Below are 17,500 nucleotides of genomic sequence, written 5' to 3' on the forward strand. Positions count from 1 at the left end.
GGACTGGTTCGGGTGAACCCCTTTGCTTCGAAGATCAGCTGGCAGTAAAGTGGTTCACTGCGACGAATATGTGGGCCCATGCGCCCACCTCTGCTCTTTCCTGCACTTTATTCCCCCCCCCTTTTTAAGAGCATGGCTGATTCGGCCGGTTTGCCATGCCTCACCTATTTTCTTCACAAGGACTACAGTAGAATGTAAGTATTGGAGGTTATTTAAACATGGAATGCGCGTGCGATCACCGAACCGGTTGTTAAACCGGCGGAATCCCAGCCCTGTTTCCACCACTTCTCAAGGAAAATGTAGAGCTGTAGGGTAGTCCTACTGCAGATGTTGAAGGGGAAGGGAAGAAACGAGGGAAGCCTTCATTGATGGCTAGTAGCTGATGAAGACTGAAAGCAAGGGCCTTCTGGGGTGCAGCATCTGCACGGACCATGGCACAACCACCACCAAGGAATCTTCCCTCTCCTCCTTAAACTCCTGATGGGGGCCTTCATCTCATTCCCAATTTAGGATGCGATAGGTTGAGGTTGTCCTGAGCTGATCTCTGATCTTGAACTGAGCTCCTTCCTTCCCTCCCTCCTTCCCTTTCCCTTTTCTTTTTCTCTCTTGCCTTCTCATCCCTCCCCTTCTTTCCCCTCTCTCTGTCTCTCTCTTTCTCCCTACCCTTTTCTTTTTCTCTCTTGCCTGCCCCTCCCTCTCTCTTTCTCCTTCCTTCCTTCCTTCCTTCCTTCCTTCCTTCCTTCCTTCCTTCCTTCCTTCCTTCCTTCCTTCCTTCCCTCCTTCCTTCCTTCTCTTTATCCCTTTCCTTCCCTCCTTCCCCTTATCTTTTCTCTTTTTCTTTCTTACCTGTCCCTCCCTCTCTCTTTCTCTCTCCCCCTCTCTCCCCTTATCTTTTTCTTTTTCTTTCTTGCCTTCTCATCCCTCCCCTCCTTCCTCTCTCTCTCTCTCTTTCTCCCTACCCTTTTCTTTTTCTCTCTTGCCTGCCCCACCCTCTCTCTTTCTCCTTCCTTCCTTCCTTCCTTCCTTCCTTCCTTCCTTCCTTCCTTCCTTCCTTCCTTCCTTCCTTCCTTCCCTTTTCTTCATCCCCTCCCTCCCACCCTCCCCTTATCTTTTCTCTTTTTCTTTCTTGCCTTCCCCTCCCTCTCTCCTTCCTAGAGGAACAAAAAGGGGGACTCAGCCAGCCCTCCTTACCAGTCTGGAGTTGTAGAGGGGTGACTTTATGGGGGAGGGCATCGGACAGCTGATACGTTTTTCCTTCTGCCTTCGATTGCAGAACCAAACGCGAACCACTTCTTTTTCCATGGCCAACTGTTCTGCAATCAGGGCTATCTCTTCTGAGCTGGGCTTGGGGTTCTGCTGAGAGAAAGTCAACAGTAAGAACGGACGGAAGGACGGAGAGGAGCAATGTTCCTCCTTCTGCAAGATTTGGAGCAGGGCTGGGCTGCTGGGGGTTTGCAAGGGTTCAAGAGAGCCCCCAGCTAAGACTCTGTGCAGGTCAGAGAACCCCCAAATCCTACTCCTGGCTGGCTGGCCTCACCGACCCCACTCCGCCCCGCCCAGGAGCCCCCACGAGACCCATTTTGGATTCAGGTAAGTCCAGGGCCCATGTGCTTGGAGACGGGGGAAAACAGGCCTCCCGGAAGTTCGGGAAGGCCGGAAATGGGCCTGTTTCTGGCTTCCAAAGAGCCTCCAGAGACTGGGGAGGCTGTTTTTGCCCTCCTGGAGGCTCGAGGAAAGCCTCCGGAGCCCAGGAAGGGCAAAAACATCCCACCACCACTGTGGTGCAGGAGGCCGACTAGGCCACGCCCACCATGGCCACACCCACCCAGCAACCAGGCAGAGAACCATTTTCATTTCGCTTCGAGCATCCCCGCCAGGACACCTGCCTATTTCCCACAAGGAGAAGATAGCCATGCTTACGTCCTGGAACCGTTTCTCCAGTGTGGAGCGAATGTTGGTCTCGATGCTGGTTCGTTTTTTCCTCTTGCGCCCGAACATCTCACTTACGGAGGGGTAAGAACTCGGGCTGCTGACAGACGAGTCCAGTGGGGAGGATTCTATGGGGAGAAAAGGCAAGCCAATTTTTATGTATATTTTTTGCAATTCACTCGATATGATTTTTATTTATTTACTTATTAGATTTGTATTGCCATCTATTCGCAATTTTATTGGAAAGAGTCCCTTCGTTCCATCGGAATGTGACAAAAGGCAGATCTGTGTATTTTTCTGGACCGTTAAACAGGACATTTCAGCAAGAGTCCTAAAGATTACCAAAAAAAATGGCATATTCTATGATTTTCTGATTGGAAATCACCCCATTCCTTTATTTCGTCTGTATTTTGGGACATAAGAGTGTATCTTTCAACATACTTTTCTGTCCCCTAGTGGCTCATTAGGTTCATCACAGTCACACAATCCAGTTTGGCTTAAACACAACTACAAACCTTTCCTCGTCCACCAGAAGACTTTGAGAATGTTTAAATGCATTGAATGGGCATATGTTCTTAAGGACATTCTCTAGGGCATTGAAAATGTGCTTCTCTCCTCCCCCCCCCCCACACCCCACCCCCCCACAAATAATTGAAAATGTCCAATGAACAAAAAGTTAGAAATGGAAGAAGGCAGAACACTATTTTCTTTTAAAGACCTTGTTATCCCTTGCTTTGGGGTGGAGTTGGGAGCGACTGAATGGAGCTGAGCATTTGTTGGCCGGATGCCCTTCCTGACACCTATGTGGAGCTCACATCAAATATATATATTCTCTTTGTGCCCAGATAGAGAAATATCTGCCACAACCTAGGATTGAACTCCAGGCCATATTTGCTGTGAGCTCCATCTAGGTGTCAGGAAGGACATCCGGCCAGTAAACACTGCTCTGAAGAAGGCGGAACATTAATGAACCCCTTAAATATAACCGTACCTGCATCACTCAGCCACTTCTCCAGGAGTGGTTTTAGCTTACACATGTTCTTGAAACTCAGGTTGAGAGCTTCAAAGCGAGAAATGGTAGTCTGGCTGAAGTCATTTCCGTAGAGTTTCCCCATAGCCAGACCCACATCACCCTATGGAGAGGAGAAGATGTCAGAAACTTGAGAGAGTGAGACCATGGATATATTGGCTGAATATTGCCTAGGGTTCTTCTCTGGGCTTATTCTGTCCCTTCTGCAGGAGAATCACTCAATCCAGGGCCATCTTCTTTTGGGGTACATTAAATATTAATTATACTGGAGCACATCATTGCAATAGAACGATGCAATGGGGCTAACTATGCCTGCTAATTATACTCGCTATTATAATACTGTAAAGCCACAATTATCTTTCTAAGGAGCATGTGGGTACAAATTAGGCAAACAACCCAATAAGTGAAAAATTAATTAGAATCAACAAATTATATTTTTGTTGTAAAAAAAAAGTTCTTCATTGATTAATCCACAGGTCGTTTACAAGAGCAAGGAAAGGAAGGAAGAAGGAAAGGAAGGGAGGAAGGAAGGAAGGAAAAGATAGGAGAGAGAGAAAAGGGAGGAAGAAGTAAGGAAGAAAAAGAATGGAGAGAAGGAAGGAAGAAGGCAGTAAGGGAAGGAAGGAAAGAAGGAAGGAAAGAAGGAAATGTGCAGGACTCAATTCAAGCAGAGTCAAAGGCTTGAACCAGTGGCATCTACAGAGAAGGTCCAAAAAGTCAAGATAGCAGGTGCGCCTCTTTCACTGAAGCTTTGGCCCTCTTTTCCATGTCCTGCACTTGTGTGCTTTACTGGTATTTAGAGTAGAGTAGAGTAGAGTAGAGTAGAGTAGAGTAGAGTAGAGTAGAGTAGAGCAGAAGAGAAGAGAAGAGAAGAGAAGAGAAGAGAAGAGAAGAGAAGAGAAGAGAAGAGAAGAGAAGAGAAGAGAAGAGAATAGAATAACAGAGTTTATTTGCTCCTCTTAGAACAGAACTGAAAGTTTGCCCTCTGGTGCCAATACACTGCTCTGGTTGGGAGCAGAAAGTTTTTTTTTTCCCCTGTAGTTGAAGGTCCATGAATTGTCCAGCTGGCCTGAGATGCCTCTTACCTGCGTAAACCCCAGTTTGATGCGCCTCTGCTTAAAAGTCTTGGCAAATTTTTCCAGCTCTTCTAAATCATTGGCTTCATTTGTTTCCATGGAGGATGGCAAGTGTTTGGCCACTTGTAAGTGCTGTGGGGCCTCCAGGTGAGGCTCCAATGATGACCCTGGGTGTCCAGGACGTCCCACTGCCTGTTCGAATGCAAGCCGTTGTGGAATTGTCATTACATTGCAGCCCCATCTCATTCTTTTCCAACCCTTGACAACCTGTTCCAGAATTCCCAGCCACATGGAGAACATCATGGGTTCTAGAGCAGCAGGCCAAACCACAGAGACATTAAACTTCTGATGCTCCCACAAACCAGCTACTACTTTTCAGTCTCTCTAGTTCCTAAATGGTGCCATCATGGATGTTTATCAAAGTTGGATCTCATTAGGATTAGGGGATCTTCATGGAGATTCTCCATCATCAAGGTCCTGGTTGTCCCAAAGGCACCTGGATTTTGGGGTTTTATTTTCCTTGAAAGCATTTTGCTTCTCATCCAAGAAGAACTGAAGAAGCTTCTTGGATGAGAAGCAAAACATTTGCAAAGAAAAAAATAGAAAAACGTCCAATAGTCTTTTGGAAAAAGCACCTTTGGGATAGAATTAGGAGGGTGTCTATCAGGAAACTGCAGGATAAGTAGGATAAACTGAACAGCTGAAAAACATCCCAGAAAAACAGGGCTGGCATTCTACCGGTTCAGACCGGTTCTATAGATTCGGTTGTTACTATTCTGCACAGTTCAGAGAACCAGCACCCCCACCCCCTCCACCTGCCACTCCCCTCCCTGCTTAGTCAGTCCTTAGTGCGCATGTGCAACAATGCACACATGCCCAACACTGCCAACTGTATTCTCCCCTGCCCAGTCACTCCTTAATGTATTTTGTTTTTTCCTTCCGATGATCAGCTGTTCCAACAATCAGCTGTTCCAACGATCAGCTGTTGTAATGATCAGCTTTGCTGGGATCCCCCTCACTGTCTTATTACTTTGTCCAGGAGGCTTCCCTCAGGCCCAAGAGGCCAAAAAACAGAGCACGGGGGTGGGGTGGGGGTGGAGTGCTACAAAAAATAAAATAAAAAAGAAGCTATGCCCACCCAATCACATGACCACTCCCACCTCAGTACTCCCACCTAGCCATGCCCACAGAACTGGTAGTAAAAATATTTGCATCCCTACACCCCTGCAGAAAGAGTAAACCCATTTAAATAATATTGCCAAGGAAACTCCTCGAATGGAGTTTCCTACAGTCACCAGGCATCCAAGCCAAGTTAGAGAAGATTTTTCTTTTGAGTTCCATGATCTTAATCCTCCAGGCATTTTAATAAGCTCTGCGGAATTTCAGAAGCAGAGACAGACACTGAGACAGACAGACAGACGGACACAGAGAGGGAGGCAGAGACAATGCATTTAAATTGTGAGCAGGGAAACGGTTGTGTCAATCCTGGCATGGCAACAGGATTATGAAGCCACAAGGTGAAAGATTGCATCATGGGCAATTCTTCTAGGATCGGGGATACGCTTATAGAATGTTAAAAATTTGAAATCCCGAGGACAAATTTGGACAAATCTTCAAAATATGGGCTGGAACTACAGATCGAATTTGGTTTAAAATAACCCAGGATAACAAGGTTGGAAGGATTTGGGTATGGCTAGTCTAGAGAAAAGAAGGACTAGGGCAGAGGCCTCCGAACTTGACAACTTTAAGACTTGTGGACTTCAACTCCTAGTATTCCAGGGATAGGGTCACCTGCTTGAGCAGGGAGTTGGACTAGAAGACCTCCAAGGTCCCTTCCAGCTTTATTCTGAATTTTGAATTTAGGAAGGGACATTGGAAATCTTCTGTGACTGTATGATTGTAACTTGATTGCTTGTATCCTTACGATCTATATTGACTGTTTCCTAGTATGATTTGATTGCTTATTGTACCCTATGAGTATTATTAAGTGTTGAACCTTATGATTCTTGACTCTTGATGAATGTATCTTTTCTTTTAGGTACACTTAGAGCATTTGCACCAAGACAAATTCTCACTTGGCCAGTAAAGAATAATAATTCTTCTTCTTCTCTTCTTCTTCTTCTTCTTCCTTCTTCTTCTTCTTCTTCCTCTTCTTCTTCTTCTTCTTCTTCTTCTTCTTCTTCTTCTTCTTCTTCTTCTCTTCTCCTTCTTCTTCTTCTCTTCTTCTTCCCCACCTTTCTTTCCTCCTCCTGCTCCTCCTCCTCCTCCTCGTCATCCTCCTTCTCCTCATCCTCATCCTCTTCTAATTCAACCCTTTGCTCAAGCAGGAGACCCTGTTCTACTCTCTTCTTAACCCCACCCCACCCCCATGATGGAGGCACCCACAAGTTCTGGAGACAAGCCATTCCGCCGCTTAATTGTTCTCGCCGTCAGGAAATTCCTCCTTAGTTCTAGGTTGGTTCTCAGTTTAACCGAGTTTCATCCAATGACAACCCTTGTAATGACAACAGGAGCAAGTCAGTGGATGGGACTTACCTGAGATGCTAAGCTGTGTCCCTGCTGTGGGAGCAGAAGTCCACTTTGCTGCTGAGGGAAGGAGAGAAGGTTCGATTGGAGAGCTGAAAGAGATGGAGAAAAATTTGGTCAGATGCTTTGGTTCCACCAAGCCCAACCCACTGAGGACATAAGTCAAGGACTACTTGTCTAGCATCTACCCACCCCACACATTACATCACATCTCCCACCCCTCCCAGCCAGGTTGGGGCAAGTTAAGTCAAATGCCACAATCCCTGTCTCACGGGCACGTGGCTGGGACAATAAGACAATTTGCTGGAGGCGACTCGACGACAAAGATGAAGTAACAGCTCCTGAAGTCACCCATGCTTTGAATTGCTTGCCACCAAACAGACAAATTGGCTGGTGTCTTCCTTCTCCTCTGTTAACACCAGGAATTGTTGTGTGACGTGAAAACAGGTTGGGTGCATTTATTTTTTTAAAAAAGGGCAGCACAGCAGAATCTTCAGCTATGGCCTGAACTCTACTGGTTGCACAACATGTGTGGCAAGTCGAGATGGCTCACATTTCAGCTGCGTTTTGGCTGGCACCATCCCTTGTACTTTTTCACCCATCTCATCTCCTTCAGTGTAAGAGAGTTGGAAAGGACCTTGGAGGTTTTCTAGTCCAGGGGTCGCCAATGTTTTGGACCTCAGGGACCACCAAACCATAATTTTAAATCCGGTGGACCAGAGACCCTGGGAAAATCCAAAAAAAAAAAAAACTCTGCAGGAAAATTTCCCACCCCGTTTTCCTACCCATCGATCTTTCTTTATTTGGGATCACAGGATACTGTCTCCAGCTCCGTTCTCAGGGAGAGAGAGAGAGATACTTTTGGCTTCATGCAAGGAAAGCAGCAGAAGCTGCATAAGTTTTTCTTTCTCTCCCTCAAACTCCACCAGAATGGATGCAGCCTCTTGGAGCAGGAGGCCGTGCAGGGTCCCAAAGACTCATTTCTGGCAGAGTTTGGGAGAGAGAAAGAAAGACTTTTGCTGCTTTCCTTGCATGCAGCCAAAAGCAGAAGAAGAAAGAAGCAGAAAGAAGCAGCCCAGTGGCCAGGCAAGGCAGGTGGGGTGAGTGGGGCAAGTTCCCCCCCCGCTGCCCTTTCCCCCCTCCCCTCACTACCTCATGTTGTTCACAATGCAAGCAACACAAGCCTTGTGTTCCTGAGGGCCATGTAGGTGGCACAGCCTTGTGTTCCCGTGAAGCCTGGATTAGTTGCTTTTTTTGGGGGGGGGGGAAACGACATTTCTCTGTGGACCACCAAAATTTTCTCATGGACCATCAGTGGTCCCTGGTCCACCAGTTGGTGACCACTGTTCTAGTCCAACCCCCTCTCAAGCAGGGGACCCTATATCATTTCAGACAAATGTTTCTCCAATCTCTCCTTAAGAACTTCCAGTATTAGAGCATTCACAACTTCTGGAGGCAAGTTGTCCCACTGGTTAATTGTTCTCACTGTTAGGAAATTTCTCCTTGGTTCTGGGTTGCTTCTCTCCTTGATTAGGCTGAGACATTTTCTCAAATTACGTTTCTGCCCTGGACTCAGTTTCTTTTATCCAACAGCTGTCTTGCTAGCAATTCTTCCCCCTGTTTCTCAAAGCTATTCCTTCTACCCATGAGAGAGGTGAAAACCGAGCCAAGCGGCATGCAACACACCAGGGTGTGGGAAGCATATAACAGAATAACAGAGTTAGAAGGGACCTTGAAGGTCTTCTAGACCAACCCCCTGCTTAGGAACTTTTGACAAATGGTTATTTAATCTCTTCTTTAAAAGCCTCCAGTGTTGAAGAATTCAGAACTACTGGAGATAAGTTGTTCCACTGATTAATTGTTTCCACTGTCAGAAAATGTCTCTTTATTTCTAGGTTGCTTCTCTCCTTGATTAGTTTCCATCCATGTCCTGCCTTCAGGTGATTTGGAGAATAGCTTGACTCCCTCTTCTTTGGGGCAGCCCCTGAGATATTAATTATTCTAACTGTCAGGAAATTTCTCTTTAGGTCTAGGTTGATTCTGTCCTTCATTCTGCTCATGCCTGTCACTGAAAAGTGAGTCACCACGGATTAACTTTGCATTACTGCTCCTGGCCTGCGCAATCCTGATCTTGCGCCTCCTTCAGCAAAACCCTCACTTCGCTCCTGATGTCATGTCTCCAGAGGAAAGGAAACAAAACAGAACTGTTGAAACCACCACAGGGCAGGAACTGGTTTGAGTTTCATGTGCCTGGAAACTTGCAAATCAGGGGCACGCTTGTCAGCACAATTAGACCCACAAGCCCTGCTGTGGCTCTGGGAAGGCTTGGTAACGGCTCCACACCATTGTTTAATCCCTTTACAACAGTCGAGACAGATAGGATCTAAATGAGCCAGACGTAAGAAAACAAATTAGCCCCATGGCTTTGCTTCCGAGCTGTAGGGTGACTTGTTTCGGCCTATCTGGGTCTCTTCCTGTGGGGTGGGAAGGGTTTGGGCAGGAAAAGATGAGTAGCAATATCACCCATTCCCCAAAGAAGATTGACAGTGGCTCATGGAACTGTGGCTCCGTGGCTCCAGGCATCACAGCAGACTTCTGAACTTTGACTCTGAAACCATTTGCTTTCTCAAGTCATCGGAGATACCAGGAAGCAGAAGAAACAACCACGCTGAGCTGGCCACTCCGGGGTATGAGAAATGAGCTCTTTGGTAGATCACCCAAATTCTTGGTCTTAGTGGGCTGGGTTGCTGGTGATCTTGGATTCTGAAATGCCAGATCTTTTCCTAATAAGACCATGTTCATCCCTAACCTGACAGTGAATGAGCAAATACAGCTGTTGTGTTATCAGAAATCTGGTTGGATAAAGGGGCAATGTTGTCCTCATGGAAATAAGATCTCCTGAACTTGAGGTCCTTCAGTAGTCTTGAGATTAAGGCTGGGTAGAAGGTGTCTATCTGGGACCAGGGATTCTGCTGATGAGGCAAGAATTACAAGTTTGTTGAGGGGAATTTTTGAAAGGCGGGCATTCTCCAAGCTGGAGAACATCTGGTGTAGCTGTCTTGCTATCCAGGAGAGTCCCTGAGAGGTTTGAGCAAGAAGCTGCTAGCAATCATCACTGGAGCAGCTCCACTTTCCCGGCACTTTCTGTTGCCGGGAAGCTCCTGGAAGGATCAAAAGGCTTTAGTTAAGCATCTCCTGAACAAGGTTGATTAGCTGTAGCCTGGAGGAAACCTTGGACTCCTGAACCTCTGAAAAGGGCAAAGGAGCTCAAAGAAGTAATTCTTGACTTGAGGGACTGGTGGCATATCTCAGGACTAGGGAACAGCATCTACACCGGGGTTTCTCAAATTTGGCGACTCCAAGATGCATGGACTTCAACTCTCAGACTTTAAGAAGTCCACACATTTTAAAGTGGCCAAGTCTGAAAAACACCTTATAGACATCAGACATAGACATTATAGACACCCAACCAACATCTAGAGATGTTCACCTTACCTTGTTGTCCTGCTGGGCCTTGAGAAAGCAAGAATAGTGGGACAGACTGCATAGGCCCTGGGACTTGCACGAGTTGCTGCAAAGTATGAAGAGAATTCACATTCTGAAAGAGAAGAAGACAAATCAGGTACTAGGATACCTTTCCACAGCTAACCCATCACTGGGCAACTGTCCCTCTTCTGCTTTCTTCTCTTCCTCTTTCCCAAATAACAAGACATTCGTAAATGGTGTTGTGGCCCACTGGCAGCTGACAGAGCTGGAAGCAGAGTTGGACACTAGTGAGGAGGCCGAGGAGGAACCCAGGCCATTCCTGGAGGCTGAGGAAGGCTCAGATGAGGGCTCTGCATCAGAGGCAGAGATGGGGCCAGGGCAGGATGGCAGTCATCAGCTGCCTTCGGACAGCAGTGAGGTGGAGGAGCAGCTGGAGCCGGTTCCCAGCCTGCACATGCACAGAGCTGCCAAAAGAAAGGCACAATTAAGAACTTAGGTGAACGATGAATGCCCCCTCCCCTTTTGCTTCTCTTTTAATCCTGATGGGATGGGCCATTCATCACCCACCTGCGGCCTTACCCCCACATCGATCCTGAGTTCTTAATTGTGCCTTCCTTTTGGCAGTTCTGCGCATGTGCAGGCTGGGAAATGGTTCCAGAAGCTCCTCTGCTTCACTGCTGTCTGAGCCCGAAGGCAGCTAGCTGATGGCTGCCAGCCTGCCCTGGCCCCGCCTCTGCCTCTGATGCAGAGCCCTCATCCGAGCCTTCCTCAGCCTCCAGGACTGGCCTGGGTTCTTCCCCAGCCTCCTCATTACTGTCTGAATCTGCTGCTGGCTCTGCCAGCCACTGGCAGTCCACAACAAAGGCGTGGCCATGGCCAACTTGCTTTTAGCTTGAGGATCAACACTGGAAGACCAGGCCATACAGCCCTTATTGAACCAAGCCATTGTTTGTTTAACCAAGGTCTTTTTTAACAGATAATCAGAATTGGAAGGGACCTTGTAGGCCATCTAGTCCAACCCCCCGCCCAAGCGGGAGACCCTACACCATTTCTGACAGATGGCAGTCTGATCTCTTCTTGAAAGTCTCAAATGATGAAGCTCCCACAACTTCCGAGGGCAGCTTCTCTTCCATGGGTTGCTTGTTCTCACTGTCAGAAAATTCCTCCTTATTTCCAGGTTGAATCTCTCCTTGTTCAGTGTCCATCCATTATTCCTTGTCTGACCTACAGGCGCTTTGGAAGATAGCTTGACCCCTTCCTCTTCTCTGGGGCAGCCCCTCAAATATTGGAAGACTGCTATCCTGTCTCCCCTGGTCCTTCTCTTCCCTAGACTAGCCAGGCCCAGTTCTTGCAACCGTTCTTCATATGTTTTAGCCTCCAGTCCCCTAATCATCCTGGCTGCTCTTCTCTGCACTTTTTCTAGAGTCTCCACCTCTTTTTGCAGGACAACCCCTTCCTCCCAATCCCTGACCAGGTTCACACAATACCCGAAAGCCCCCAAAAGCGAGGCTCTTTGCCTGAATGCCTGGGCTTCCGTATTGGTGCGGCTTTCTCGTAAAGGCGTGGCCCCAAACTCTGATTCTGAATGTGACACAAGAAGTGGAAAATATTGAGGCGTTATTAAGCATGACTGGAGAGTAATCATCTTTACTTGGTTTAATTTTAATTAAATTTAAATATAAATGAAAGGCAGACTAAATTTAGTTCTCTGGTCCCGCCCTCTTTGGGGGAGAGTCTCCTTTTTCCACTCAAAGGCTAAATTAGATCTCGGACCCAGGAAAGGTTGCCCATCACTCAAAAGTTAGGACACATTATAGTTTCTTTCGTGTAGCGGAGGCAGTCCTCGAGTTACAACAACAATTGAGCCCAAAAGTTATGTTGCTCTGCGAGATGGTTGTTATGGGAACTTTGCCCTGTTTTGCAACCTGTCTTGCCACAAAATCACTGCAGATGTGAAGTAAATTACATGGTTGTTAGAGAAATATAGCTTCCCCATCGAGTCTGCTCGTCAGAAGGTCACAAAAAGGGGATCACGTAACCCAGGGACCCAGCAACCGTCATAAATATGAGTCAGTTGCCAAGCTGGTCCGAATCTTGATCACGTGACCATAGGGATGCTGCAATGGCCATAAATATGAGTGAGTTGGCCAGTATCTGAATTTTGATCACCTGCCCATGGGGTTGGTACGGCAGTCGTAAGTGTGAAAAAACGGTCATAAGTCACTTTTTCCAGTGCCATTGCAACTTCGTACGGGCACTAAATGAACTCCTTGTAAATCGAGGACTATCTGTACAATCTGCTATCCTGCTGTACTATTTTTTTAATTTTTATTTATTTTATTTTGTCAAGCAATTATTAGATATCAGGTATAAGTATAGACATGGTTTTGAATACATGAAATGGGTACATATAAGAAAAATATAAAAGAAACAATAGGACAGGGACGGTAGGTACATTGGTGCGCTTATGCACGCTCCCTACAGACCTCTCAGGAAGGGGGTGAGGTCAATAGTAGACAGTCTAAGGTGAAAGTTTTGGGGGTTTGGGGAAGAAACCACAGAGTCAGGTAGAAGATTCCAGACATTGACCACTCTGTTGCTGAAGTCGTATTTCCTGTAATCAAGTTTGGTGCATTTAAGCTTGAGTTTGTATCTATTGTTTGCTCTTGTGTTGTTATGGTTGAAGCTGAAGTATTCATTGACAGGTAGGACATTGCAATGTATGATTTTATGTACTATACTTAGATCGGATCGAAGGTGGCGTAGTTTAGGTTTTCTAGGTCTAAAATTTCAAGTCTGGTGGCATAAGGTATTCTGCAACAAGTAGAGGAGTGGAGAACTCTTCCTGTGAAATATTATTCACAGGGCTCAATGGTTGTCCGAGAAAACCTGGCAACCATTTGTCCAAGAAGGTCTAAGGATTCCTGCCTTGGGCAAAGGGTTGGATTAGTTGGATTAGTCCTATGATTCTAAGATTATAGAGGAGCAAGAGCTTTTCAAACTTGCATCTGGAACCTGACTTACAAATGCCGACAGCCCCATCTTCCTTCCATCAATGCCCAGGCTGAAAGCCATGTCTTTTGTCCATGAATTCAAGAAAGGGAGTTTGCATTCACGTTCCCCTTAAATCTTGCAGCCTTCTTGGATAACATCATGATGAGAAAGTGAGAAATATATTTCGACTAGCTGGATAGCCATGCTTCGCTATGAAACTATGTGGTTGGGTTTAGTTTTGGGGGGAGGAAAATAAGAAAAAAAATTGTGCCTCTGCCTACCAACATCCACTGGCATTCATCAGGCTAGCATCCTGTCAGTGTGTGAGAGAGATGAGGGCTGTTTGGAAATGGAAACATGGAAACGGAAACAGTATTTGCTGTGTGAGCAAGAAGAAGACAGGAAGGAGTCTGGGCACGGCTTAGCTCAACTGTTCTGTACTAAAGCTGCTTGGTTCTAAAACTAAAACTGAAAGTCCTCTCCTCTGCTTGTGTTTGCCTTTGGAAGAGATTTCTTTTCAGGTGGGGGAGGGGAGTAGAACTCCTTAGCATCAAAGTGTGTTAATAATAATAATAATATAGGAAATACTCTAAATGCTCTTAGTGAGCACCTAGAAGCCAAGAGGAAAATACATGCGAAATTTCAAGTTTGTAGGCTTTATGGTTATGGAGATTTTGTGACAATGAGTGAATGTTATTTCACACACACACACACACACACATATATATATTATTCAGCTATAATGACGTGGGAAAATACCCGAACAAAGCTAAATACCATACAAGTAAGTACCCACGAAAATTTAAGAAAACACACACATATATATATTTTCCACGCCATGCATATAACACTCCCACTTAAGTGCATATCTAAATGCCTATGGCTAGATTCTCAGTCATCCAGGCTTTTTCAAAAGGCAACCGGACTTTCTTTGTTTTTCCTTGAAGACTTTTCGCTTCTCATCCAAGAAGCTTCTTCAGCTCAGTTGAAAAAAGCACCTTTAGGACACAATCCTTCTTAAGCGACAAATAATCCTCCAGAAAAGATCCCATCCCTAGACTTTCTTCTATTTATGTAACCAGAATGTCCTTCCTGCCATCCATGTTAAGATGGCTCAACCGATTTCATTCAAACGTGGATCAGAGTCAAACTATCTTAGACTAAAGTGATCCAAGGGCCTTCAGAACAGACCTCCTAGGAATCCCCTATTCTTGAACGTGTCCCCTGGGCTTGAATGTGTGAAGAGTGCTATTTCTTACCCCAGGAATTTGTCCTCCAGGCATCATGGAAGATCCTTGGGCTAGGTGGCCTATTCTGGAGGAGAGGGATGTCTGCAAGGACTCACTGAGGTCTTCTGTTTTAATCTGAAAGGGAGAACCAAAGAAACCCTAAAGAAAAGAAATCAACATCGAACATATCACGTACATATCAAACAAGATCGCGTGAAGTGTTAATACCACTTTATAATGCCTTGGTAAGGCCTCACTTGGAATCCTGCATCCAGTTTTGGTCACCACGATGTAAAAGAGATGTTGAGACTCTAGAAAGAGTGCAGAGAAGAGCAACCAAGAGGATTGGAGGCTAAAACATGAAGAACGGTTGCTGGAATTAGGTATGTCTTGTTTGATGAAAAGAAGGACTAGGGCAGACATGATAGCAGTCTTCCAATATCTCAAGGGCTGCCCCAAAGAAGAGGGAGTCAAGCTATTCTCCAAAGCCCCAGAAGGCAGGAAAAAAGAAGCAATGGATGGAAACTAATCAAGGAGAGAAGCAACTTAGAACTAAGGATAAATTTCCTGAAAATGGGAACCATTACACTTGCTTCCAGGAGTTGTGACTGCTCCAACACTGGAAGTTTTTAAAAAGATGTTGGATAACCATTTGTCTGAAGTGGTGTAGGGTTTCCTGCCTAGGCAGGAGGTTGGACCTCCAAGGTTCCTTCCAACTTTGTCATTCTACTCTATTCTATATCTGAAAAGCACCAAATTGGAGAATATGATGTGATGGCGTCAACTGAATTGCTGCAGGATTGCAGTCTACTCAAAGTGATTGGATTGCTCTTCAATTTATGTCGGGACAATTTATAAAGGAAGAAAAAAAAAACTCTCTAGGGAAGAGAGCTTTAATGCCTACATTTTCATGAAGATCTCATTTCTTTCCCCACCCCAGATTGATTTCTAAGGAAATATTGAATGTTCACTCAAGAGGTTTCCAGCCAACTCTTTCCACAGAACCACTCTTCTTATGAGATGCTTCAGATACCATTAATTTGTGTCTTTTTTTTAAAAAAGCAATTCCAATATTTTGCTTCTTAAACTACCCTTAGTTGGAAGGCCGCTTGCAATCCTGGCTCTGAAGTAATATCCTGTCCGTCAGGATGTCCTCCCAACCAGTGATATGAATAGTCATAACATTTGAGCAATGACATCCAGATGTACAAAATATCATCATAGCTTGTGCCAGACAGGTCTATAAAAACCACTTTGTATAATCTCTTTGGAAACAAAGTCAAATGTTTCTCTAATGACGAATGCATTGATAAACAGAGGATAGAAAGGACAACATTTGGTCCAAAGCATTGGAGATGTTTTCACAAGTTGTGGGTGCTCCAGCGCTGAGGATTTTAAGAAGAGATTGGGCAAACATTTGTCTGAAATGGTACAGGGTTTCTTGTTTGAGTAGGGCATTGGACTAAATCCCTTCCAACTCTATTATTCTGTTATTTTGAGTTGAGTTGGGTTCAAATTTATGAGCCAAACACAAAACAACCTTCTCCCTATGTTCCCAAAACATGTTTATGGAATATTTGCACACAGAAACCAGCCCCTAGGCACCCAGATGGTTTGTCCTTGATATTGGATGATAACTATGACTAATAACAATAGATGAAGAATTGGAGCAAATTGAACCAGAAACGGTTTATGTACAAGAAGAAGATGGGTGTAGTTTCTCAAACTGTCTTCTCCTGTGTAGGTGTCTCCAACCATTCTCCTTATGTCCTACATGTTTTTCTTGGAAGAATCCATGTAGTTAAATTTTTGCTCCTTCCAGATTCCTCTAGAGAAGGAAAAGAACAACCAAAACGACTAGAACTGACTCTATCCCATAGGGGAGCAAGATGTCTCCATTTAGTACTGTTGAAGAGAAGGTACTTCAACCCTCTTCGACTTACTCTAGCTTGGTTGAAGATGGACGACACAAAAAAGGAACAGAAGTTAGTCTCCTGCAGCAAAACCCAGCTAAGATGTTTGTGGAGCGTTAAAGAATGCAAAAGAACAAAGCAATTTTTAAATTGGCGAGGCTTTAAGATGTCATCAAAGTTAGTTTCTCTGTTTGTTTGGCTCGCAGCATTTCCTCTTGTCATTCTACTTAAGCATATGGTGCTCAGGGCAACCAGCGTTGAAACCAAAGAGAGAACAAACAAGTTGAAAGCTCAATTAAATAATCATCCACTTAAAACTTAAAACAATAATTATACAATAAAACCATCATCAAAACCACCTAAAAGGATAAATGGCAAGGATTGCACCTTGATATCCTCCCTGAAGATCTGGTCCAGTGAAACAATTGTTGATAAGAGTTTACAATTAATTCTAAATAAAAGTGATGTTACTTTGCTGGTGCATACTTATTGTGGCCAAATAAATGTTTCATAAATATACTATATATATACTATGTGATCGGGCTTAGTTTTTGGGGAGGAAAATAAGAAAAAAAAAATTGTGCCTCTGCCTACCAGCATCCATTGGCATTCATCTGTCTAGAGTCCTGTCAGTGTGTGAGAGAGTTGAGGGCTGTTTGGAAACGGAAACAGTATTTGCTGTGTGAGCAAGAAACAGACAAGGAGCCTGGGTATGGCTTAGTTCAACTGTTCTGTACTAAAGATGCTTGGTGCTGTGAAACTGAAACTCCTCTAAGCGCAATTATTAAATCAAATCTTCGGCTCTTCTGCACTGATTAACGAACCCACTTTGTCTGAAAAGAACACCGTCATTTTGTGTGATTAAACAAGTTCATGATCTGCTCCCAAGCTCTTTAGACTTGCCCGTCATTAATCTAGGAAGATTTTCTTCAGTCGGTCAGAGTCAGCAGAACTCAGCAAGTTTACCCATCGTTGCAAAACGCTAAAACGCGAAACACGCATTCCCTCCTCCTTTTCAGCAAACTGCAAAGTCATCCTTCCTAGAGGTGATCGTTCGTTATATTCAGCTCTGTTCCAAGTCCCGTATGAATGTATTCATTTGTAACCATCAGAAAGATCTTTTATTCACCAAGAATATGCGGGAAGGTCATTGATTCACCTAAAATGACTGAAGTCTACTATTGCCCCAAATTGGCTTTCACTGGGTGTTTTTTTTGGGGGGGGGGATAAATGCATTTTTTTTGTTATTATGCAATGAATATTTAACCTGGATCAGCCATTTGGGAGAAGGTGCACATGTCTGATTAAAATATATAT

At 44.9% G+C, this 17,500-nt stretch overlaps 1 protein-coding gene across 3 annotated transcripts in view; it reads right to left on the reverse strand.

Annotated features, from left to right (window-relative positions):
* The window catches only part of POU2F3 (POU class 2 homeobox 3), a 67,597-nt gene that overhangs the window by 5,573 nt on the left and 44,524 nt on the right, over positions 1 to 17,500 (reverse strand). Inside the window, exons 4-10 of one of the 3 annotated variants that reach the window (XM_087939172.1) lie at positions 14,301 to 14,405; positions 10,057 to 10,159; positions 6,571 to 6,653; positions 4,045 to 4,227; positions 2,921 to 3,062; positions 1,921 to 2,057; positions 1,192 to 1,353 (exon numbers count right to left, since the gene is read on the reverse strand). In XM_087939172.1, the coding sequence (XP_087795298.1) occupies positions 1,192 to 1,353; positions 1,921 to 2,057; positions 2,921 to 3,062; positions 4,045 to 4,227; positions 6,571 to 6,653; positions 10,057 to 10,159; positions 14,301 to 14,405 (915 nt within the window). Of the gene's footprint in view, positions 1 to 1,191; positions 1,357 to 1,920; positions 2,058 to 2,920; positions 3,063 to 4,044; positions 4,228 to 6,570; positions 6,654 to 10,056; positions 10,160 to 14,300; positions 14,406 to 17,500 lie in introns of all 3 variants that reach the window. The other 2 variants (XM_087939171.1, XM_087939173.1) reach the window with 2 other exon arrangements.

The sequence above is a fragment of the Pseudonaja textilis genome, chromosome 9 (genome assembly GCF_049901715.1).
Source record: "Pseudonaja textilis isolate UNSWEBS1 chromosome 9, rPseTex1.2, whole genome shotgun sequence".
Classification (NCBI taxonomy): Eukaryota; Metazoa; Chordata; class Lepidosauria; order Squamata; family Elapidae; genus Pseudonaja; species Pseudonaja textilis.